This window comes from Trichomonas vaginalis, chromosome III (genome assembly GCF_026262505.1).
Source record: "Trichomonas vaginalis G3 chromosome III, whole genome shotgun sequence".
NCBI lineage: Eukaryota > Parabasalia > Trichomonadida > Trichomonadidae > Trichomonas > Trichomonas vaginalis.
The window spans coordinates 23,120,627-23,145,838 of NC_067205.1; the positions used below are offsets into that span (position 1 = coordinate 23,120,627).

General features: G+C 32.4%; 8 protein-coding genes and 4 pseudogenes across 12 annotated transcripts, besides 6 other annotated features; 7 read left to right on the forward strand and 5 right to left on the reverse strand.

Moving 5' to 3' along the window:
- Positions 1 to 6,953: part of a mobile genetic element that runs on past the window's edge.
- On the forward strand, positions 1,086 to 2,192 carry TVAGG3_0749100 (organellar and viral DNA polymerase type B; the record flags this gene model as incomplete). Its single annotated transcript, XM_051245159.1, has 1 exon — positions 1,086 to 2,192. The coding sequence occupies one exon, from the start codon at positions 1,086 to 1,088 to the stop codon at positions 2,190 to 2,192; it is 1,107 nt and encodes a 368-aa protein (XP_051091746.1).
- Positions 2,297 to 3,154, reverse strand: TVAGG3_0749110 (uncharacterized protein; the record flags this gene model as incomplete). The annotated part of the gene is made up of 1 exon (XM_051245160.1): positions 2,297 to 3,154. One exon carries the CDS (start codon positions 3,152 to 3,154, stop codon positions 2,297 to 2,299), a length of 858 nt encoding a protein of 285 aa, XP_051091747.1.
- TVAGG3_0749120 (uncharacterized protein) lies at positions 3,179 to 3,439 on the reverse strand (the record flags this gene model as incomplete). The annotated part of the gene is made up of 1 exon (XM_051245161.1): positions 3,179 to 3,439. One exon carries the CDS (start codon positions 3,437 to 3,439, stop codon positions 3,179 to 3,181), a length of 261 nt encoding a protein of 86 aa, XP_051091748.1.
- On the forward strand, positions 3,651 to 3,919 carry TVAGG3_0749130 (annotated as a pseudogene). Its single transcript has one exon. A coding segment is annotated over exon 1 (269 nt).
- Positions 4,181 to 5,519, forward strand: TVAGG3_0749140 (annotated as a pseudogene). The gene has a single exon. A coding segment is annotated over exon 1 (1,339 nt).
- Positions 5,550 to 5,959, forward strand: TVAGG3_0749150 (annotated as a pseudogene). Its single transcript has one exon. A coding segment is annotated over exon 1 (410 nt).
- On the forward strand, positions 6,432 to 6,752 carry TVAGG3_0749160 (uncharacterized protein; the record flags this gene model as incomplete). The annotated part of the gene is made up of 1 exon (XM_001298500.1): positions 6,432 to 6,752. The coding sequence occupies one exon, from the start codon at positions 6,432 to 6,434 to the stop codon at positions 6,750 to 6,752; it is 321 nt and encodes a 106-aa protein (XP_001298501.1).
- Positions 6,954 to 7,580: 627 nt separating the features above from the next.
- Positions 7,581 to 8,421: a mobile genetic element.
- A 2,812-nt stretch (positions 8,422 to 11,233) lies between these two features.
- Positions 11,234 to 11,419: a mobile genetic element.
- Positions 11,420 to 12,399: 980 nt separating this feature from the next.
- Positions 12,400 to 14,278: a mobile genetic element.
- On the reverse strand, positions 12,474 to 13,376 carry TVAGG3_0749200 (SWIM zinc finger family; the record flags this gene model as incomplete). The annotated part of the gene is made up of 1 exon (XM_051245162.1): positions 12,474 to 13,376. The coding sequence occupies one exon, from the start codon at positions 13,374 to 13,376 to the stop codon at positions 12,474 to 12,476; it is 903 nt and encodes a 300-aa protein (XP_051091749.1).
- Positions 14,279 to 19,660: a mobile genetic element.
- On the reverse strand, positions 15,691 to 16,011 carry TVAGG3_0749220 (uncharacterized protein; the record flags this gene model as incomplete). Its single annotated transcript, XM_051245163.1, has 1 exon — positions 15,691 to 16,011. One exon carries the CDS (start codon positions 16,009 to 16,011, stop codon positions 15,691 to 15,693), a length of 321 nt encoding a protein of 106 aa, XP_051091750.1.
- TVAGG3_0749230 (protein of unknown function, DUF4106 family) lies at positions 16,973 to 17,476 on the forward strand (the record flags this gene model as incomplete). The annotated part of the gene is made up of 1 exon (XM_051245164.1): positions 16,973 to 17,476. The coding sequence occupies one exon, from the start codon at positions 16,973 to 16,975 to the stop codon at positions 17,474 to 17,476; it is 504 nt and encodes a 167-aa protein (XP_051091751.1).
- Positions 17,996 to 18,358, forward strand: TVAGG3_0749240 (uncharacterized protein; the record flags this gene model as incomplete). The annotated part of the gene is made up of 1 exon (XM_051245165.1): positions 17,996 to 18,358. A coding segment is annotated over one exon (363 nt), but the record flags the coding sequence as incomplete, so codon positions are not given.
- Positions 18,779 to 19,254, reverse strand: TVAGG3_0749250 (annotated as a pseudogene). Its single transcript has one exon. A coding segment is annotated over exon 1 (476 nt).
- Positions 19,661 to 21,362: 1,702 nt separating the features above from the next.
- Positions 21,363 to 25,212: part of a mobile genetic element that runs on past the window's edge.

Sequence of the window (25,212 nt, forward strand, 5' to 3'; positions counted from 1 at the left end):
ATAAACAGAACCTTGCACCATTTAAAGATTTGACATATGCTCCAAAGTATTGTGTACAACTGAAGAAGAAAGCCGAGTCAAAAGAAGTAAATAAAAATAAGTGCAAGTTCATTCCTGAGCACGTTTTCTTTGCTGACTTTGAGTGTAGCACAGACGGCTTTCATAAAGCCTTTAACATCTGTTATGACAGTGAAGATGGTTCAGTGAGTGAAAGCATTTGGGGTCAGAACTGTGCAACAGAATTTTTGGAGCGACTTCCTGACAAGAGTTTAATATATTTCCATAACCTCAGTTATGACATAAACTTCATCTTAAGACACATGACAGAAGTGAAAGGAACTCCCATCATTAAAGGTTCACGAACAATGCAAATAACTGGCTTATATAAAGGAAGGGCAATTATTATAAAAGACTCTTACAGTGTTATAAATAAGAAGCTTAAACTATTTCCTGCTATGTTTAACTTACAAACAGGACCGAAAGAAGTATTTCCATACAACTACTACAGCAGTGTTTTGTTAGCAAATGACAACAGAACTGGTGTCATTTCTGAAGCATGTAAGTTTATCCGGGATGCAGATACATTCATGAAAAACATAGATTCCATCAAAGGTTGCAGAATAGATGAAAACCACTTCGACTTAGAAAAATATAGCACATTTTATTGCAAACAAGATGTAAGAATTTTAAGAGAAGGTTTTGTTAAGTTCCGCAATGACTTAATGAAAGAATTTGATTTAAACGTTTATGACTACGTTAGTATTTGTTCTATTGCTAACAAATTGTTTGAGAACAGAGTGTACTTCCCGAATGGAAATTTATATGACCTCTCAAATAAACCAAGAGAATTTATTTCACGCTGTATTCAAGGTGGAAGATGTATGCTGTCAGATAACATGAAACAAAAGAGCGAAAAGAAACTCATTGCTGACTTCGACGCTGTTTCATTATATCCATCCGCTATAGCAAGACTTTATACTTTAGAAGGTATTCCAAAAGTATTGAAGGATGAGATGTTAAGCACAGAGTATCTCATGAGACATTTATTCGATGATGACCAAAAGGAACCCATTGGTGAAAAGTTTATGTCTGGCTTCTTTGTTCTCATTAAGATAACAGAGATTGGAATACATAGACACTTTCCTTTAATAGTTTGTGACCCTGAACTAAATCCAGAACTTAACGTTCCCAGAAGTTCAAACACTTGCTGTTTAATGTATGTTGACCATATAACATTACAAGACCTCATAAAATATCAAGGTGTCAAATGTGAAGTGTTGCAAGGATATTACTACGATGGAAACAGAGATATTAGAATAAGAGATGAAGTAAAGAAGTTGTTTGAGTTAAGGTTAAAGTATAAGAAAGAAGGAAATCCTTTGCAAGAAAATATAAAGCTCATTCTGAACAGTATTTATGGCAAAACTATTCTATCTCCTATTGAGTCAAAAATAACCATAGTAAATGACAAAGATGCTATAAGATATGCCATCAGAAACTACAACCATATAGTGAAGTTCGAAGGTTTGGATGGTTCAGATAAAACTATTTTCAAGCTAACGAAAAGCATTTGCAGACACTTTAACTTCTGTCCACTTGGTGTTAACATTCTGTCTATGTCGAAGAGAATAATGTGTGAAGTATTCTGTACTGCTGAAGACTTAGGAATGGACATCTTTTATAGCGATACCGACAGTATGCATCTCTACAATGAAGATATCCCTCGTTTAGCTGAAGAGTTTGAGAAACGTTATGGAAGAGTTCTCATTAGTAAAAACCTTGGTCAATTTCATAGCGACTTTGCAGAAATCACACCTGGAAAACAAAGTTTAGCATACAAGTCAATATTTTGTGGAAAGAAGACTTACATAGACTTACTCACGAATGATTTAAATGAAGTTGCATTCCATGCACGTTGCAAAGGTGTCAAACAAGACGTCCTTGCTTTAACAGCTAATGAAATGTTTCCTGAAGCTATACAATGCTATTACAATGAAGATAAAGGTTTAATGGTTCCGCAAGGAAAATTTGACAAAGACTCTGAGTTCAGTGTTATGAAACTTTACAAAGCACTTCATGATGGTCAAGAGATTGGATTTGACTTATGTAAGTCTTCTAGTCCTTGCTTTGCTGAAAAGTTTAACTTTTCTATTCAGACTAAGACTTCATTCATAAGAAAGCTTAAGTTCTGAGGTCATGAATGAGAAAAATAATAAGGTCATTTATTTTTGTCAGCAATGAGGTCATTCGTGATAAAAATAAGCCGCTAGCGGCAAGGCGAAGCCCATGTGGTCATTTACAATACTGCGATGGTAGAGTTTAAGAGTTGTGCTTCAATGTAGAGACAGTCCTTATGGTCTGGAGGTAAGAACACTGGGCAGTTATGGTCATGAGTGGAGAACATGTCTATCCAAAACTCACGATTGAAGCCAGTAAGCTTGTAATACTTAGGATTTGGTAATGGTGAATTTCTTGTATGACCAATGAACTCATTTTCAACTCCCTTACTTAAGTTTGAATATAATATAGCTTGCTTTCTATCCCAAATGCCAGGTGTTACAATCTTTGAAAATTCATTTTTCCTCGGAAGCATTGCATCATAATTGAAAACATTCTTGAAATCATCACTTGGTTCAGAGATTTGAAATCTTATACGTAATGGATTTTCTTTCTCTTTAGCGACTTCATTGAATGGTGAGAATACAATGAATTGACAGTCATGAGTTCCATCTTCATTTTCATTAAATTCATAATGAAAGTCTATAAGTTGTGGCTGACTACCTTCTTCTTTCAGTTGTGCAAGAAACTCACGTAAAGGCTGTAAAGTTTGTACTTCAATGTTGAACTTTTTCTCGAACATCTCATTAAACGAAATCATACATTGCAACAATGTTGTATCGTCTTTAAAGTATTTGTATATGTGAATGTTTTGGGCGCTTAAAGACTGTTCGTCATTTTCTATCTCGACTTGAAGTATAAAGTCAACCTTTCTGAAAGCACGTGTTATATACATAGATGTTATGCCAATGTACTTCTCTTCATTTATGTTCACAATCCAGTCTGTTGGAAACTTAAACGTTACTCTGTTCCCCTTTATTTTGACGTCAGGGTTTTCACTACTGAACGCAACAGTTAAAGGTATTTGTCTATACATTTAGTTCCAATAAAAATAAACCATTTACTCTTTCTTCACTTCAGCTTCTTTAGCTTTTGCTTCAGCTTCTTCTCTAGCTTTCTTCGCCAGCAAACGTGGGTTCTTTTGTCTTCCAGCAGCTAATGCAGCAAGTTGTTTTTCACTAAGTTTTCTCTTTGGTCTCTCTGGCTTTTGTTCTTGTTTTTGTTCCTTCAGTTCGGATAAAATTTGCTCACGAATTTCTTTCTTCAATGCTTCAACATCTATGACCCCTTGGGTCTTGTCCGTAGGGCTTGTCTGAGTCATTTGACTGCAGATAAAAAACAAAATTAAAACTTTAACCGATGTAAAATGAGCTTGTCAAAATCAGAGCGAGAGTCTATTATATTAAATGACGCAAGAGGAATACAACATCCTTTCTATTACGTAAGTCAGAGTAAAGATGGTAAAATATACGTAAGAAAAAGAAAGGTTCCATTAGCGAATGCAGAAAGCGACAACATTAAGGTGTATGGTAAGGGTGAAGTCCACGAAGCCCATATAAAACCTTCTGTTCAAACTGAAAAGTCAATAGAACCAGAAGAAAAGAAGCCAGATGTACTTTCAATAACGAACCAAGAGCTTATTGCAAAGTTCGTGAATTTCATTGAAAAGCAAACCGAGTCAAAGAACCCTGACCCACCAGTGAAAGAAGTTGAGACAAAAGAGAATGTACAGTTCATTGAAAATGTCAAGAAACAACTTCCACCACGAATGCCAAGAAGAAGAGTGAGAATAATGAAGTAAATAGATATTTTTATCTGAAGTAAATACATGCAGAACGAACAGCTAAACGAATTTACTCCAGCAGAGCATATTCATCAGATTCGCTCATATTTCGATATCATAGACAATGCAGTTCAAATTGGTGACACTAATAGAAAATATTCTGACGCAAAGATTCCATCACAACCTGGAACTGCTAAAGATAACACATGGGTAACATTCAATCTCTCACCTCCTGGTGAAAATATGTTGGACCTTTACAATACATTCATTACGTATAAAATGGAAGGTCAATTTATTGTAGATAAAGAAATTGGTTCAGGTTCCATAAAACAAACCCACCAGGATTTTGGATTGGTTTCGATGACGCTTTCTATGCAGTTGCTGGATATCAAATCCTTGCAAATGGTCGTATCGTATATTCTCAAGACAACGCACGAGAAGAAGCATATATAACTTCAAACTCACAAACTACCGAACAAATAAAGAAAGTAGATGTTTTCTCAAAGACTCGACATGAAGATGTATGGAGTCATTCGGGAACATGCAGAACAGGACAAATTGTTAGTGGTCCAATTACAGCAGGAAAATCATTTGATTTTAAGCTTCGTTTAAGAATTCCTGTTAGAAGATTCCTTCCATTAGAAGCTATTCGATTTATTCCAGCTTTTGCAGGAAACATTCAGCTTAAAGGAAAGTTCAGTAGCGACGCCTTACAATGCACATCTATATCTGTAAATGATATCATTGCTTTCAATCCAACTCTTAAAGTTGCATTTGCTTCAGATTCAAATCCACCGACAAATAAATTTGTTCCATGGAATGAACCATTCACTATGATAACGAAGGCAGTAGAAGCTAGTGGAACAGTTACTATTACAACTGTAAACCAACAACTATTTCGAACAAAGATGGATTTTAATGAATGTTTCATTCATCCAAAGTCATTCTCTTTAGACCCTAACATTTATACAGAACTTGTAGAACATTATACAAACGAGGCTTTATGTTTTCCTGTTAAAGTTATGGATTGGATTCCTATGGACGGTTCATTCTCAAAGAATACAGATAGTTCAAGTGCAACATTTACAGCAGCTTATACGCCTATTAATGTTAAAAGTATTTGGGCACTATTTAGAAAGAAAGACAACTATTATGTTAATTTTGAGAACCCTAAGTTTAAATATCTTCAGCTTTCCATGGGAGCTTATGGAAATATGCCTGCAGAACCTGAAAAATCATATGGACCTGTATTTTATGAAATGGTTGCGAACGCTTGCAATACAAACAATGATATGATTGGATTTAATGAAGATGTTATGAGGTCATTGGTGGATGATGGTAGTGTGGAACATAAATGGGATAGCTATGACAACACACATTTCTTATGTGGTTTTCCAACAGAAGTGGACTTTTGCTTCCAGCAAGGTCAAACATCTACTGCTCCAATAACATACAAATTGTCTGTTAAAGGACCTATTGAACTAGCAACTGAAAATGTACCAAAGCCACTTATTGGATTTATGAGGGATTGTTGCTTTGCCATTCAGGTGCGTGCTAATGGCATCCCATAATAAGATTAGATGACTATAACTTAGCTACGGACGACAGTGAGGAATAAAGGATGAACGTTTATTTTTAAAGCTTATAAATGAGTTCTTCATCAAGCTCTCGTGAACCTTCACCATCTATGAAACAAACTTTACCAAACGATTATGGAGCACCTATTGAATATTTCTTACGAGCTGCACAATGGCAAAGAGCAGTTCACCAAGGTTAGGTGTTCCACCAGCTCCTGTCAAAAATAGCATTTGGTCAAGTCCTTATATAAAATATGGTCTCCCACTAGGTTTGCTAGCTACAGCAGGAGCAGTTATGATGTTGAAAAGAAATAAAGCAAATGTTGTAAATAATACTGAAGTAGCTGAAGTTAAACAAACTCCAACACCTTCACAAGCAAAACCTTCAATGACTCCTGAACCTATGGAAGTACAAACTCCTGTTCAAAAGTCAACTCCTAACCGACTCCAACATTTAAACCAGAACCTACTCCTCAAATAAATCGTAAAACTCCTGCGTTTCCTTACTGAAAAAATAACGTTATTTTTATTTAATATTAAAATTTTTATTTGATTGAAATGACAAATAAAGTCACTGAAGCAATGAAACAAAAGTTTTTGGTAGAATACATTAAATCAGGAACTATTCCAGAAGGTTTTTACATTCATACTATGAAGGATGGTAGAGTTCAGTTTAGAAAGATAAAGCAACCATTAGATAAAGAAGGAATTTTGAGAAAGATTAAACTTCATGAGGACAACATTGCTAAACTTAGGAAGAAGTTAGAAGAGTTGGAGAAAGGAAGAGAGTTATAAAGCAATGAATTCAACAGGTTAGAAATGAGGGTAGAAATGAGGTTAGATCTACCCTTCTACCCTAAATTTAAATGGATGTTTTCATACGTGTGAGGGTGGTGATATCATTAATTTTTAAGTTTATTTTTTATTTTATTTTTTATTTTATTTTTTTATAAATGACGAAAACTATTGAGATAACAAACTACAACGGTCATGAGTTCAAGAATTTGTTCTTCGTTCCTCGTGAAAATACATTCTATCAGATACGAGGGAGAAAGGGTAAAGTTAGTTTGAGCGTTTATGAAGGAATGAAGAATGGAAAGTTTATACAAGCATATGATACAAACGGTAAGCGTGTTTCATTAGCTTTGTCAAAACTTACAGGTATAAACTATGACAGTGATTTTGACCTATATGAAGAAGAAAGTGAGTCAGAAGATTATGAGCTGTTATATGAAGCACAGCAATGGGAGGAGTTGCAATACTTTTGTAAGTGAGAACGTTTATTTTTACATTAATGAAGTCGTTTGTGAAAACGTTAGTGAAGTGAAGTGGTTGGCGGCTTTGTAAATATTTAAGGTTAAGTTAGTGTTGTCGTTTGTGTTGTAAAATATATGTTAATGGTTTTGTAAATATTTAAGGTTAAGTGGTGTACGGAGGCGCGCAGTGCCTCAGTACACGACTTATGTATACTAACTATCAAATGTATCAGCTGAAACCGAAATACACAAATGCAGATACAGAAAGGTTGTGGCAAATATGGGATACAGATACAAGCATGACCGCTGTTGACACATTCACAGCGTAATAATAAACATAATTTTTTAATTTCATTTTTAACAAGTTTTTTTAAATGTATGTAATGAATAATTCATTAGAATATGATAATGCACATTGTAACAGAATAGAACAATCACCAAATTTTTTTTTTGAAATTAAAAAATAAAAGTAAAAAGGATAAAGTAATCTAACCAAAAAAGATATTTAAAAGAATTTTGGAAAAAACAGAATAAGGATAATGATATTATTTTAGATACACAATCGATGTACTGAAGAATAATCCGGTAAAATGATGATATAAAATTAGATTATTTTACAAGTAGCTAAAAGAATAAAACTATAATATAAAATAAATGAAGTTTAATGAAACAATAAAGGTTAAATAAATAATAAAGATTTTTATTTTATATCAGTATTGAGAAGAAGTAACAGCTGACACTTGGTAGACAACTTCTTTATGTCTAGAAAATTCTATCTTGCCTTTTATTTTTTTCTCGCTGTGAAACGTATTCGGTCATTTTTTTAAAAATTAATTTTTTGTTAGAGATAAGAGCTAAAACTCGGTAAACAACTTCTTTATGTCTAGAAAATTCTATCTTGCCTTTTATTTTTTTCTCGCTGTGAAACGTATTCGGTCATTTTTTTAAAAATTAATTTTTTGTTAGAGATAAGAGCTAAAACTCGGTAAACAACTTCTTTATGTCTAGAAAATTCTATCTTGCCTTTTATTTTTTTCTCGCTGTGAAACGTATTCGGTCATTTTTTTAAAAATTAATTTTTTGTTAGAGATAAGAGCTAAAACTTTGCAGACAACTCCCCCATGTCTAGCAAATTTAACATTCGTCTCCCATTTTTATATATTTGGTTTAGAATGTTCGAAAATGCGTAATATGGTCATGAATATTAATTGAAAAGAACCTTGAATTAATTCAATCTGATCTCACAAAATATTTTAAATTACAAACTTTGTAGTTTGAATAGATAATCGGTATTAAACTCAAATAACTAGTTTATTTTTGAATAAAAATTATTTGAATTTATTCAATTTTGTGAATTTTCCTTCAAAAATCAAGTTTAAATATCTTATTTGGCATATAATTATAAATACAATGAAACATATTCGAAATTGAAAAGAATGACTTTTTCTGTTCTTTCAATCATTCAATTTGAATTTTGCAATATTGGATTTCTCATTAAATAGCGATTAAAAACAACAAGCAATTTAACTTACATTCAAATTTATTTGTGTTATATTCAATCTTCTCAAAACTTATAATTTTCGGCTATAGCATGATTATATGCTATATAATATAATAAACCTATAATAGTATCATTCTTTCAATTATTTGAAGAGAAAACCGAAAAAATCTATTTTCGGTCTATAACAGTAAAAAATGCAATTGTCATTACCCATATTCTGAAATCTGATAAATCCCTTAACGTAATTGATCGTAAAGTTTCAAATAAACGATCATTTAAGATCAGTGGAAATGAACCAGAACTATGAATCCTTCGTTAGATCTTACGTTGAACACGAAGAGAAACAGACTGGCACATCAGAAAGTTTCTGGAAATACATATATGCTATTATTTTCGTCGGATTTTTACTAATCGGATTTTCGGCTTTCACAAATATTCTTCCCGCAACAGTCAACACGGTATTATCAATTATAGGTACTCTCATGTCATCATTAATTCTTGTTGTTTTCTGGGATTTATATCAGAAGATGTTAAAACAGATAAATATAGATGATATTACGGATATATCAACAGAAACGATGGCGTAATTAATTCGAATACTTTAATTTTTAATTTTGACCGTAAGTTCTTTTTATAGAATTTAATTCATCAGCCAATCTACATAGTTAGAGTTTGAAACTCTCACTCATGTATGAAGTGTCAAGTATAAGAATAGATATGAAATGACGACTTGAATTTTATTCAAAATTCAGTTACAGATTTCCCAATAGTTATTACGAAGTATCATTAAATGCTCATTTTAAATACATACGTACCAGCATTTGATACTTTCGAGTTCACCAAACAAATGCTAATTTTCTCATAATTTTTTAAATTATGCTGAGTTTTATTCATATAAGAGAAGTATTTTAAGCTTGGATAGCTACAAATCTTGTGTTGGTTCATAGGTATATCAAGTTACGCTTTTTGAGCAAAATCCTTTGCGAATAATCTTACAACACTTGTTGAAAAGGCTTAATGATTAAACAGTGATCTTTAAAAATTATTTTTAGCTAATTTTTTTTCCATATGAATAAAAAATATATTTCAATAGAAGAAAAATATTACATCAAAGAAGACATAATGCACTCGTTTATATATCCAACCTTCCGTTGCAAATCCGAATATCTAAATTTAGTATCAAAAATATGTCCTAAAAAATTCTTGGATTTATTGAATTTAACTAATGTAACCCATATTATTGCATCAGAAGATTATATATATAAGTAATGGAACCAGAATTTAAAATGATTCGATCAAATCGATTTTCATTTTTTGCTAAAAGGAACTTGTTTTATTGACTATAAGAAATATCAACATATTGAAATGTAAATATACAATTGTTTTTGCGATCGATGATATATTTTATACAAATACATTTAATTTTATGAAATAAATAACACATCAAAGGAAAGATTTGAAAAACTGAATATATAAATGAATTAGAGCATAGATAAATTTAAAATAAGATCTCGGAGTTTAATTGGAGAAAAAATATTATCACAGAAAATTAATCAACAATAAAATAACTCAAGACTACCAATATCCTATTTGTTAAATCAAATTCAGATTTTGAAGCACAATTGAAACAAACCATTGATTTGGCAAACACCAAAATTTTGAGCATCAGATTGACCAAAGATAAATTATGATTATCTTATAAATTGAAGCAAAATCTCTCCTTTTCAAATAATTGATAAAAACTACTTTTTTGTACTCAAGATATTTTCAATTAACCCATATGCGTTATCAGGAATGTTCAAAAACAAAAACTAATTATTAAAAATACGAGAACAATAATCTATTATGCGATTGGACAAGAATAAATGAAGAAAAACTTTTCATAAAGTTTATTTTTGCAAAAAATTTCCAAATCTCATGCAAAAGTACATTATTATCAGGATTTTAATGTCAATTTGGCTTAGAAATATCAATGCATAAATCAATTAACATTTTTAGTACGAAAATAAATAATTCAAAAAAACAAAAATAAAAAAGGTTCATCAAAAAGAAATATAAACTAAATTACACATGATTCCAATCAGCTAATATCGATAATTTATTTTCGATATCTTTTTTTTTTCATAAAAAAAATTGATAAAAAAAATAAATCAAATATTTTATGAACCATTATGAAATATCTATGCCATTAATCACGTACAATATACATTTATGATTTTCAATGCATTTTTCATTGCTGATTGATAAACAAAAATATGATTTTTTTTGAACCTTTACGGAAATCTAATTTTCATTATATGCTTATCTGTTTAAAATAATTTAACCATTTGCGCCATTAATTCATTATTTTAGAATTTCCTGAAAAAATTTGATTATACGTTCAAATTCAATCTTCATATTAAAATTATTTCGGTAATTTGCTACACTTTCAACTATAAATTTGAATTTATCTCCTATGTAAATGTAAATACTTTGGATTTCAAATACACATAAAATATTTTTTTAATGCTGAAATCTTTTTAAGAATGCATTTCTCTATCACAGCGATGATTTAGTAAAAACACTTTTGCATTCAATTTTGTGAGCTCACAATTGTCGAAAAATATAATTATCGATTGTTTTCGAGTTTTCCTTTTTACGATATAATTTCCTCTGCACTTATTCCATTAATTTAACTTGGCAAAATTTTGAATGACATATTTCTAATTCAAAACAATCCTCACAAATTAAATTTGAGAATTTTACGTCAATAAATTGATAAATTTACACTAATAATACTAAGATAAATAATAAATTTACATATAATACATCAATGAATATTAAGCAATTGGGAAACGTCAAATGGATCGATAATCATGCATGATTTTTCATTCTTAATATTTGATGGCGTTGACAAGTCCGTAATATGAGGACTTATCTCTTCCCAATGTTCTGCAAACCAGCAGAGGAGCGCAGTTCTGTTTCTCTTTGCGAGTCTGTCAATCGGAATTTTCAGGGGTCATTATTGATTTTGTCATTTAATTGTTATCGTCTTTTTCTAAACGTGCATTTTTTGCTTTCGGAGCTATTGAACATACATTGGCCCTTACCAGCAATTGAAAACTATTTTTCATTATCAACAATTACATTACTCCGAGTTATTCATCAATCAATGAAAATCGATATATAGTCCATACTTCAATTTACAATATTGGCAAGTCCAATTTCACTTGGCATATTTAACTCATATAGAAAAACCAGTTGGAATCGGCAAAATTATCTTTAATTCCATACATAAGAAAAAAAAATTATAAAGTTCTTCAATAATAGCAAACTAATAGTTTAAATAGATTTACAAGTATCGCCCATCTACTTTTGATATAATTCACATATTAAATGTAGAAAACTGGTTTAAAATAAATATTTCAAAAGTTCGAAAACGATTTATGAAAAAATAACGTGATGACATTTACTAAATTTGCTCTGTATTAAAGTATCGATGATAGAAAGAGCATATTTTGTAAATATTTCAAAAATATTTAAAAGTCGGAGAAATTGTATTGTAATGTACTATAATTATGTTACAAATCCGATTCAATACTAATCCTTCGCTATTGAAGTTGTTTTGAGAAGGATATTCTCTAAATTCTTGATAAATCTTTAAAATCTAGAGTAATCGTTTTGTAAACTTAACAAAACTAAAATGTATACCAATAGATTGGCATTTTCTACGTTTTCAAAGTGAGAGAGTGTAAATTCTTTTTTTTATCCTATTAAGGTTTTTAAAAAATTTAATTAACTTAATTTATATGATCTGAAATATATGACAAGTTAATATGGAGAATTCTTTCAACCCAATTTCAATTTATTGAATTTTCTATTCGAATTCAAAAATTTTCCCAAGAAGAAAAAATAATTAGGAAATTTAATATGTTAATACATAAAATATTTTATTTATTCAAAGAATTCAATTTTCTATTGGATCAAAAAACTTGTGTTAAAGTTCGTATTTTAAGATAACTATGCTTTTAGAAGCTGTTTTTATTTTTTTCACCGGGATTTTATTAATTTAATTCTTTCAAAATTTGAATCTTATTGTATATCACCGGACTATGATCATAATAGAGTTGCAATCTCTAATTATAGTCACATTAGTACTCGTGGGTCGATATATCATGGGAGATACAAAATTATTTGAATTTTCTTTTATTTTTTTAAAAAATATTAAAAAAAGTAAATAAATAACTAACAACACAGCATCACTTTTCGTAAAATGCTTTAATCCTAGTCCTTTTTCCCCTTAATTTTTCAATCTCTCCCAGGTTGAAATTTATTCCGGGAATTTTTAAAGATGCTTGGTCAACATAAAATTTCATTAAATCTTCCACAGGAGTCATAAACTCTGAACATTTGAAGCGAGCATGAACTGCATCATTCAAATTTTTAAGAAGATTTTTGTTCGAAAAGTGATTCAATACGGCGATTACATGAATACAAGGTAATCCGTATAATTCGATGTGCTTACATGTGCATGAATATTGTGAATCTGACATAATTTTTACGCAATATGTATAGCGACCAAAAGTTGCATAATATAATTTTTGAATTGGATCATATAATACCGAGCTAAACATATCTGAATGTTTCAAAGTTTCATTTAGATTTTTGATAATATTATCTGATTTAAAATCACCTGTTAAAACATTTTTAACAAGATTGAATTCATGTTCAATGAGACGGATAATTAGTTCGGCGGGTTCATATGTATCCCATTTATCTTTAATTTCGGCATTAAGGGATTCAATAAGAGATGTTGTGAGTATGCCAGCGGTGTAGTCAGCGAATCCTTCAAATGGGTTAATACTATCTAAGTACTTAAAGAGATCCTGATTATTTTCGCGGTTTGGATATTCCTCTTGTAAACGAGTTTCTAACTTTTTAATCAAGTCAATTCGTTTTTGAGGATGGTCTGCGTAAGCGACTTCAACAATTTCGGAATAGACATTGATGTATTCCCTTTTTGTTGCAAAATGACGTAAGCAAAATTTATGATCGCAAGAAAAGCCTGATTCTCTAACAGCAGCTATAATTGCCGGACCTTGATCGGAATAAATATTCTTGAATCTGCTTGGTGGAATAAAAGATTTCAATTTAGTGAGCATATCCTTAATTGTTATCGTATTTTCACTAACAGACCATGCAAATGCAATAGGGATAAGTCTATTATTTGGTGCAGGTGTACCAATAATGAGTAAGTTTCCTTTTTTAATACAAAATAAAAACGTTCCATCAATTTGAATTATTCCGCAAAAAGCTTGTGTTTGCATGTAAAAATGAGTTATTGGAGGAATTACAATAAATGAATAAATTTGAAAGTCTTTTGAATTTTCAGGTAATTCATCACCTTTCTTAAATGTATGCAATTCAATTTCATTGTTAACTTCTTTAACTAAAATCATTTCGCAGAATCCTTGTTCGATTTTGTTTATGATTGAAAAAATTGTTGAGAAATAATTGTAAGATTGAATTCTATCCCCTTTGTGGTTCCTTTAAGTTTATTTACTATATTATGGAACATCGTATAAGTTGCATTGGGAATATTCAATTCTTTTGCAAAAATTTCTTTGCATTGAGGAACATTATCAGAATTTGCTAATTCATAGACTTTTTTTCCTGCTTGCAACTTAAGAATTTTTGGTATATTGTTACTCGGCTTGCATTGCTTTGCTCTATGCTCGTGTTTAATTACTGGAATGAAGAAAAGTTGACCATTTTCATGAGTCTTTACAAGCTCCATGCAAAATTGGCAGTTAGGACAACGAAACTTTTTTCCTTGCTCAAAATTTAATGGATAAAAAGAATTATATGAATCTTTTGCAATAAATATAGCAGCTTCTGTAGGATCTGTAAATTTTAATTTGCTATATCTTTCCTTGAGAATTGGAATTGGGGGATTTTCAGGTATTTCCATTCTATATTTCAATTTTTTACGAGAATTCAATTCATTTTGAATTAAATCCAGCATATCAGCTCCATCTCCTTTTTCTTCATCAACAATAGCTTGAGTTAGTATACATATCATGTGTACGGAGGCACTGCGTTCCACCGTACCCATTATATGTGAATTTGACACTTTACGAAACCGTTAACATATATTTTACAACACAAACGACAACACTAACTTAACCTTAAATATTTACAAAGCTGCCAACCACTTCACCTCACTAACGTTTTCACAAACGACTTCACTAATGTAAAAAATAAACGTTCTCACTTACAAAAGTATTGCAACTCCTCCCATTGCTGTGCTTCACATAACAGCTCATAATCTTCTGACTCACTTTCTTCTTCATATAGGTCAAAATCACTGTCAAAATAAATGTTAGTAAGTTTTGACAAAGCTAATGAAACACGTTTACCGTTTGTATCGTATGCTTGTATAAACTTTCCATTCTTCATTCCTTCATAAACACTCAAACTAACTTTACCCTTTCTCCCTCGTATCTGATAGAATGTATTTTCACGAGGAACGAAGAACAAATTCTTGAACTCATGACCGTTGTAGTTTGTTATCTCAATAGTTTTCGTCATTTATATAAAAATAAAATAAAAAATAAACTTAAAAATTAATGATATCACCACCCTCACACGTATGAAAACATAGTACAAAAATAAATTTAGGTGAAGTGGTGAGATTTCACCTCTTTTTTCACCCTGTTGAATTCATTGCTTTATAACTCTCTTCCTTGGTTTCTTTTTAGTTGCTTTCTTCACGTCTGTCTCCAACTTGACTGTCTTTCTTCTTCGGCCGTAATGATACCAGTTACTTCCACCAGTCAATGGGTCAAATGGTCTTTCGTAAGGGTTTCCATACATTCCATAGGGACCATACGGAAGAACTACTGGTGGAGAAGAAACATTTTCTTTAGTTCCATCGACTCTATTTAAATGCATTGTTTCACCTTTCATCTGGTCATTAAAGTCTTTTGCGTGTTTTGCAAACTCATCGTCCTTTCCTAAAGCATTTTCTGACTCAGTCGCAACCAAATTGGATGCTTTATTTATGAGCCCTATTTTATTTAATCTTAACTTCTTTGCAACCCAGCCTCCAATCTTCCCTTTATTTGCATCTAATGTCTTTGAAACCCTTCCTCCACTCATTTTATTTACTGCGTCATAAGCTCCAAGTGCTTTTGCTCCAAATGCTAATGCTTTTGTTCCCATTGCGCCTAAAGCTGCCCAAGCTACCATTTACACCATATTAAAATCATCTCTCTTCAATATTATCTCATAAAAGTTCTCGTTACTGGAGAAAGTCAATGAAACATAAGCGTTCTCACGGGCTTCGCCCTCACTACTTTGCGGTCTATCTAACTTCTTTCTTATATCATCTATACGCTTCAAAATGTCTGAACAATTGCTAACATCTTCTACAACAGTTATTTCATCATGAATGACCTTCAAGAACAAGCTCATTTAATATGCTATTAAAATCATTTCAATAATGAGTCCATCCTTTCCGTCTTTGGGTAGCACAACATCTTTCATTGAAGAAGGTTCGACAAGTCTTATGTTAAACTTACTGACAAAGTTTGTTATACTATAATGCTTCGGCGGCGAATACATGTAGTTTGAAAGACATAATATAGATTCTTCAGCAAATTCACTTATACTGGATTTTATAACAATGTTCTCACGAGACCAAATACCACCAATTGACAATCTTGTAAGCAATCCTGCTGAACCTTCTACTGTAAACGTCGATGGTAACATTCCACGAAGGTCATCTATTGACATCGTTGAGTCACTGTATTTAAATATTTTCTTAAAGCAATCGTCATTATCTAACCATGCAATAGCTTTGAAGTTTTCATTCGAATATACATCTGCTTCATTAAATGTAAATCCTGACTTCTTTGCAGAGACGACTTTAAAATCTATTGTGTTTGTTTCAAAATTATATGCTATGCTAACTTCTGAAGGTAATGGATGTCCTTCCGCAGTCAGTTGTTCTCTCACTACCGTTTGAAGCTTTGTATTAAAAACTTTCATGTCATCTCCTGTATCTAAGTTCACATACACAGCAACAGGGAAACTATCTTGCTTCTTTGTTTCATCATTATACCTCAAAACATTAAAGTTCTTCAATAATATTGTTCTTCCTGCTGGAATACTTCGAACCTGTCTGATTTCAATAGCTTTCTCACCTCCTACATACTCTACCCAGTGTCTTGGATATTCATAAGTATACTGACTTTCTTGAATTTTGGTTGGTTTCATCATAACGTGTTCATAGTATATCTTTATACTCTTGTCAGTTAGACTCGGTGCTATGTTCTGAATATTTCTGACTTGCATTTTTAATGGAGATAAAATGAAGCATTTAATACATGACGTAGATGAAGACATGAATGAAACTACAGACAAACTTAACTCTTCTCTTATTCTTCCTTTCAGCAAGGACTATGAGTTCTGTTCAAATGGTGTGTATTTCTATTGTGGAAAGATGGGTTCAGGTAAGATATTTAACCTCATTCGTCATATACTCATAACAGAACGTTTAGGAAATGACTCATATTATGACCAAATCATTATATCAGCAACTTCAGACTCTATGGACTCAACAGCGAAAACATTTATGTCAAAAGTTCAAGCCTCTGTCGTTAAAGTTCCAGACAGTGAACTCATTGAATTTCTTTAACGTTACATTCGACGTAAGAGGAAATATTATGCCATCGTTGAATTTATACAGTCAGGAATGCAAAAGACTTCTGAGGAGATGGAAAGAATTATTGACAAACACCACTTACGTCAGTACTCAGGAGTTTACGATATGAAACGACTGACAAACTACATTCTATCAAAACTTTCAAAATACCCCTTCAAAAAATATCCATCAAACACTTTATTAGTTTGTGACGACTTCGCTGGTAAAGGTTTAGTTTCAAAGCCAGACTCACCATTAGCTAACATCATTACTAAAGTCAGACATTACCATTTAACTGTAGCAATACTTATGCAAACATGGAGGTTTTTAGCTTTAAACATAAAACGTCTCATAACTGACTTCGTTATCTTTCAAGGTTTCTCACGTTATGATATTGAACTCATTTGGAAACAGTCAGGTATAACATTACCTTTTGAAGAAATTTGGGAAGCATATAAGTCTCTCATCTCTCCTCGTTCATACCTTGAGATTCATATCATGACTAATACCATTAAAGTCAAAAATATTCCATGGGAACGACCAACATTGTTTTAAAGTTTAACCTTCAATTGACTGATGGTAAACAAATTCCATGCATCTCTGTCGCCATTTCTGTTAATATTTTTGCTGTCATTCATATCATCCACTTCCCCATCCGTTAGCTTTTGAGGATATGCGTTAGAATAGCTGTTCTTAAATGAAGGCTTTTCACCTTTGAGAGCATAAACTCTATAACTTTCTGCATACTTTATGTTTGAACCTCCTGAGCCATCATTGACATAAATTTTTATAGGCTTCCACCCTTTGTTCATGTTCCTGCTTCTTCCCTTAGCTCTTTTGTTCAGTAGTTCTACATCTTTATACACAGCTCCTGTCTCAGTGAATTCAACAATATTTTCATTCGTTAGCTTTACATTCGAACCCTTGTCGAGTATATTGTTCATTTCATACATATAAAAGGTTTTTATTCTATATGAAATGAGAAGCAAATCCATCTTAGCTGGTGCCGTTAATGTTCCAATTGAACCAACATCAAATGTTGACTCACGAACGACAAACAATATTGTCATAAAGAACTATAGTTCAGAGTGTTTGAAAGAACCAGAACCAGAACTTAAGTCGGTGAATTTAAACTCAGCTTCAAACGCTAACGCTACATCAGATGTTAAGTTAGAGTATCCACCACTGGACCAAATTCTTTCAAGAGAAGCCAACGACAATCCTTACACAAATGTTCAAACAAATCCTTCAGATAACGTAGACCATTACCTTCTTCAGTTATACCAAACAATTTTACTCAAAGACGATAAGAAGCTTTTGACAAATCTTATAAGCAAGAACCAAATAATTCTAACAAAGGAGGACCTTGAAAATGTTATCTCACGAATAACAGGGAAACAATGTGTCATTGACTATCTCGACCCTGAAATCGAATGATGTGGTCAAACTCCACTATTCATGAAAATAGGTAACATCCGCATCATTGAAACACCAGGAACTACAGGAGTTGAGTTTAAGTATAAATATTCGAACGAATATACAAAACTTTCAACAGAATATAAACTTTGTTTGAAATATGTTTTAGTAAATTAAAGCAGTCAGGAGGGCTCTTTGAGCCCATCTTGGCGCTTTGCGCCGTCAGTCAAAAAAAATTTCAAGTTAGCAATTTGTAATATCTATCCAAAACTTCTTCAACAGTATCGAACTCATCTTCATAATGCAAACCTAATCTTATTGACTTGGTGCAGTTTTCACTAACACAATATTTTTCTGTTCTCTTGACTGACATAACTAATTCATTTGTTTCATCAAACAGCAACAACCAAAGTTCATGACCTAATACATAACATTCATACTTTATATTTTTAGCTCTGAGTTCTCTTGTAAGCTGTTGCATTTAATATTTTCTAAAAAGTCAACTTCAACAGTCATTCGCACTGGTGCCTTCAGTTCTACAGGCTCTCCTTGAAAGTCAACAAGTCTGAATTGCATGTCTTTCAAATTATGAGGACTAATGCGAATCCATTTACCTAAATGAGTTGCTATGACAGGAACGTTTGGAATGAACATTGAATTGACTGCATAACAGAAGGATTTATATTCTACTGAACCTTTACTATTAACTCCTGAAATGCCTGTGACATTAGCTATTTTAGACTCAATGTATAAACAATTACCATAACATACGTATGGAACAGATTTCATCTCAATCGTTTTGTCAACACTTTTCAAAGGAAATGTCATATGGTATGCACCCAAAAGAAGTTGTACTCTATGACTCATTCTTGGTATCTTAAACTCCTTCACATAACTGAACTTCAAAACTCCTGCAATAAGTTTAACATTCATTAAGTTTTCTTCGTTATCCTTGTTTATTGTAGTATTTATGAGAGCATTTAAACACTCCAGCTAATGTTTCCATCTTATATTCTACATTATTGTGAAATCTTATTTCGTGCTTCTTTCCATCTATTTCAATCTCCATGAAATCTGTTTCATCTGTTATAACGAATGAAGCGATAGTATTGAAGTCAACCATTCTGAATGCAAGCGCCTCATTCTGTAGACCTAAGTTTGTTTGTAGCTTTACTGTCCCGTATTCGTTTGGGTCTGTACTTTGCAAATAGAACAACATTTTATTCTCATTAAAATATGAGTATAGCTGCATATGCGTATGAAGCTGACAGAGCTAAACGTTTATATTTTGGTCAATACTCTCTCACACTTACTGACAAATATTGTTCTCACTGATGGAAATACTGAGAAATACATAACATGGAAGGACTATGAAAAGTTTGACCCTATTTTAACTCCATGTACTATGCCGTTTATAAAGGACGGTGAAATTATTGAAAAAAATAATACAACCGTATATAGGTCTGTTTATGAAGCATTAGAATATATGTTGAATCATAACCCAAAAAGATTTGACCCAAGCACTACACCATGTGCAATGCCTTTTATTAAGGACGGTGAAATCGTAAGAATTCCGGATTCAACGGTTTACACAGCTGTTCAAAACAGTTTACAAAACATTTTAGCGAATATCTTTAATTCAGAAACTACAGAAATAAAATTACCATATATAACAGATGCTAAAGAAATTAAATCAAAAACGACAACATTATTTACGCCACTTAATGATTTAATGACTTATATCATTAATATTCCTGCACCAACTACAGCATTTGATCCAAACTCGACGGTTTGCAGTGTACCTTTCATAAATGACAGTTCATTAATTACTTTAAGGGATTCGACAGTAAATGAATCATTAAAGGCGTCATTAATGAAAATCATTGATTTTAATTCATTCACGAATACATATAATTCATTCATTAATGTTTCATATGCTTCTAAAGAAGGTGAGCCAAAAACTATTGATAAAGCGGTGTATGAAATAAAAGCATCAACGACGAAATTGAATTCGTTAACTTTTGACGGTGATAGTTTCGTTAATGACATAACATCGGGAAAACAATTTTAACGAAAGAATACTTAAAATCTCATGTTAGTGAGTTCGTTGAAATTGAAAAAAGAAGGTGGAATTAAGTTCGATCCACTGAATTTCATTTTCAGCTTAGCGAATGGGTGTTAGTTTCGCTGAATGGACAACTATACAGAGTGAAATAAATGCAATATGGACGTTTTTGGGGTCAAAAGCGGGAATGGGTGAGCTTGTAAATGCTGCAAGAACATTAGGTGAAACAGGAAATTTTGTAGATGGTTTTAAAAGACTTGTTTCAAATGTTTTAACAAACACAAAGAAATTATTTAGATATACCGTACATAACGGACGGATTTTCGAACAGATAGCAACAAACCCTCCGGTTATGGCTGCGTTGATGATGGTTAGAGATATAAAACCACGTAACGACGGGAACGAAGAACATGAACAACAGGATACTGGTCGGGTTATTCGAGACATTAAAAACGTGTATCCTGAAGTTATTGATTTATTTAGAGGAGTTAATGATTCAATTTCAAAACATTCTATAACCCTCGATGAAGAGAATAAATTAACAGATTATATATTCGTCATTATTGCAGAATTAATGAAGAGAATAAATGAAAAAGGAATTGGTGATATCATTAATGTCAGCGATGTAATGATGAAAAGAAATTTTGACTCATTATTTACAAAACCGAAAACAGAATATAGTCTTTATGACGTAATTACCGAATTAATGAAAAAGATTAATGATAATAAGAGTTCTGGCGGAAGAGTTGAATTAGAAGTGAATGATGTTAATGAGAAATTAGCCGAAAAAGCAGACAAAAATGAGCTTTTAGCTCTGAGTGATAAAGTCAAGAACCACGTTCATTATATAACTTCAGACGAACAGATTATAACGGACTACCATGGATATTTAACACAGGATGAACAAATAAGCACTGAAGATGTTAATGAAAGAAGATATAAATACATTCGTGCTAAAGGAGTTAGTAAACATATCAAGGGTACGGAGGCACTGCGCGCCTCCTTACCCCTGATATGTGAATTTGACACTTTACAAAACCGTTAACGTATATTTTACAACACAAACGACAACACTAACTTAACCTTAAATATTTACAAAGCCGCCAATCACTTCACCTCACTAATGTAAAAAATAAACGTTCTCACTTACAAAAGTATTGCAACTCCTCCCATTGCTGTGCTTCACATAACAGTTCATATTCTTCTGACTCACTTTCTTCTTCATATAGGTCAAAATCACTGTCAAAATAAATGTTAGTAAGTTTTGACAAAGCTAATGAAACACGTTTACCGTTTGTATCGTATGCTTGTATAAACTTTCCATTCTTCATTCCTTCATAAACACTCAAACTAACTTTACCCTTTCTCCCTCGTATCTGATAGAATGTATTTTCACGAGGAACGAAGAACAAATTCTTGAACTCATGACCGTTGTAGTTTGTTATCTCAATAGTTTTCGTCATTTATATAAAAATAAAATAAAAAATAAACTTAAAAATTAATGATATCACCACTCCCACACGTATGAAAACATAGCGCAAAAATAAATTTAGGTGAAGTGGTGAGATCTCACCTCTTTTTTCACCTGTTTTTTCACCCTGTTGAATTCATTGCTTTATAACTCTCTTCCTTTTCTCCAACTCTTCTAACTTCTTCCTAAGTTTAGCAATGTTGTCCTCATGAAGTTTAATCTTTCTCAAAATTCCTTCTTTATCTAATGGTTGCTTTATCTTTCTAAACTGAACTCTACCATCCTTCATAGTATGAATGTAAAAACCTTCTGGAATAGTTCCTGATTTAATGTATTCTACCAAAAACTTTTGTTTCATTGCTTCAGTACTTTAGTCGTCATTTCAATCAAATAAAAATTTAATATTAAATAAAAATAACGTTATTTTTTCAGTAAGGAAACGCAGGAGTTTTACGATTTATTTGAGGAGTAGGTTCTGGTTTAAATGTTGGAGTCGGTTTAGGAGTTGACTTTTGAACAGGAGTTTGTACTTCCATAGTTCAGGAGTCATTGAAGGTTTTGCTTGTGAAGGTGTTGGAGTTTGTTTAACTTCAGCTACTTCAGTATTATTTACAACATTTGCTTTATTTCTTTCAACATATAACTGCTCTGCTGTAGCTAGCAAACTAGTGGGAGACCATATTTTATATAAGGATTGACCAAATGCTATTTTTGACAGGAGCTGGTGGAACACCTAACCTTGGTGAGACTGCTCTTTGCATTGTGCAGCTCGTAAGAAATATTCAATAGGTGCTCCATAATCGTTTGGTAAAGTTTGTTTCATAGATGGTGAAGGTTCACGAGAGCTTGATGAAGAACTCATTTATAAGCTTTAAAAATAACGTTCATCCTTTATTCCTCACTGTCGTCCGTAGCTAAGTTATAGTCATCTAATCTTATTATGGGGATGCCATTAGCACGCACCTAATGGCAAAGCAACAATCCCTCATAATCCAATAAGTGGCTTTGGTACATTTTCAGTTGCTAGTTCAATAGGTCCTTTAACAGACAATTGTATGTTATTGGAGCAGTAGATGTTTGACCTTGCTGGAAGCAAAAGTCCACTTCTGTTGGAAAACCACATAAGAAATGTGTGTTGTCATAGCTATCCCATTTATGTTCCACACTACCATCATCCACCAATGACTCATAACATCTTCATTAAATCCTATATTCATTGTTTGTATTGCAAGCGTTCGCAACCATTTCATAAAATACAGGTCCATATGATTTTTCGGGTTCTGCAGGCATATTTCCATAAGCTCCCATGAAAGCTGAAGATATTTAAACTTAGGGTTTCTCAAAATTAACATAATAGTTGTCTTTCTTTCTAAATAGTGCCCAAATACTTTTAACATTAATAGGCGTATAAGCTGCTGTAAATGTTGCACTTGAACTATCTGTATTCTTTGAGAATGAACCGTCCATAGGAATCCAATCCATAACTTTAACAGGAAAACATAAAAGCCTCGTTTGTATAATGTTCTACAAGTTCTGTATAAATGTTAGGGTCTAAAGAGAATGACTTTGGATGAATGAAACATTCATTAAAATCCATCTTTGTTCGAAATAGTTGTTGGTTTACAGTTGTAATAGTAACTGTTCCACTAGCTTCTACTGCCTTCGTTATCATAGTGAATGGTTCATTCCATGGAACAAATTTATTTGTCGGGATTTGAATCTGAAGCAAATGCAACTTTAAGAGTTGGATTGAAAGCAATGATATCATTTACAGATATAGATGTGCATTGTAAAGCGTCGCTACTGAACTTTACTTTAAGCTGAATGTTTCCTGCAAAAGCTGGAATAAATCGAATAGCTTCTAATGGAAGGAATCTTCTAACAGGAATTCTTAAACGAAGCTTAAAATCAAATGATTTTCCTGCTGTAATTGGACCACTACAATTTGTCCTGTTTCTGCATGTTCCCGAATGACTCCATACATCTCATGTCGAGTCTTTGAGAAAACATCTACTTTCTTTATTTGTTCGGTAGTTTGGAGTTTGAAGTTATATATGCTTCTTCTCTTGCGTTGTCTTGAGAATATACGATACGACCATTTGCAAGGATTTGATATCCAGCAACTGCATAGAAAAGCGTCATCGAAACCAATCCAAAATCCTGGTGGGTTTGTTTTATTGGAACCTGAACCAATTTCTTTATCTACAAATAAATTGACCTTCCATTTTATACGTAATGAATGTATTGTAAAAGGTCCAACATATTTTCACCAGGGGTGAGAGATTGAATGTTACCCATGTGTTATCTTTAGCAGTTCAGGTTGTGATGGAATCTTTGCGTCAGAATATTTTCTATTAGTGTCACCAATTTGAACTGCATTGTCTATGATATCGAAATATGAGCGAATCTGATGAATATGCTCTGCTGGAGTAAATTCGTTTAACTGTTCGTTCTGCATGTATTTTTCAGATAAAAATATCTATTTACTTCATTATTCTCACTCTTCTTCTTGGCATTCGTGGTGGAAGTTGTTTCTTGACATTTTCAATGAACTGTACATTCTCTTTTGTCTCAACTTCTTTCACTGGCGGGTCAGGATTCTTTGACTCGGTTTGTTTTTCAATGAAATTCACGAACTTTGCAAAGCTCTTGGTTCGTTATTGAAAGTACATCTGGCTTCTTTTCTTCTGGTTCTATTGACTTTTCAGTTTGATAAGGCTTAACATGGGCTTCGTGGGCTTCGCCTTGCCATACACCTTAATACTGTCGCTTCTGCATTCGTTAATGGAACCTTTCTTTTTCTTACGTTATTTTTACCATCTTTACTCTGACTTACGTAATAGAAAGGATGTTGTAATTCCTCTTGCGTCATTTAATATAATAGACTCTCGCTCTGATTTTTGACAAGCTCATTTTACATCGGTTAAAGTTTTAATTTTGTTTTTTATCTGCAGTCAAATGACTCAGACAAGCCCTACGGACAAGACCCAAGGGGGTCATAGATGTTGAAGCATTGAAGAAAGAAATTCGTGAGCAAATTTTATCCGAACTGAAGGAACAAAAACAAGAACAAAAGCCAGAGAGACCAAAGAGAAAACTTAGTGAAAAACAACTTGCTGCATTAGCTGCTGGAAGACAAAAGAACCCACGTTTGCTGGCGAAGAAAGCTAGAGAAGAAGCTGAAGAAAGCTAAAGAAGCTGAAGCAAAGAAAGAGTAAATGGTTATTTTTATATCCGAATTAAATGTATAGACAAATACCTTTAACTGTTGCGTTCAGTAGTGAAAACCCTGACGTCAAAATAAAGGGGAACAGAGAGTACGTTTAAGTTTCCAACAGA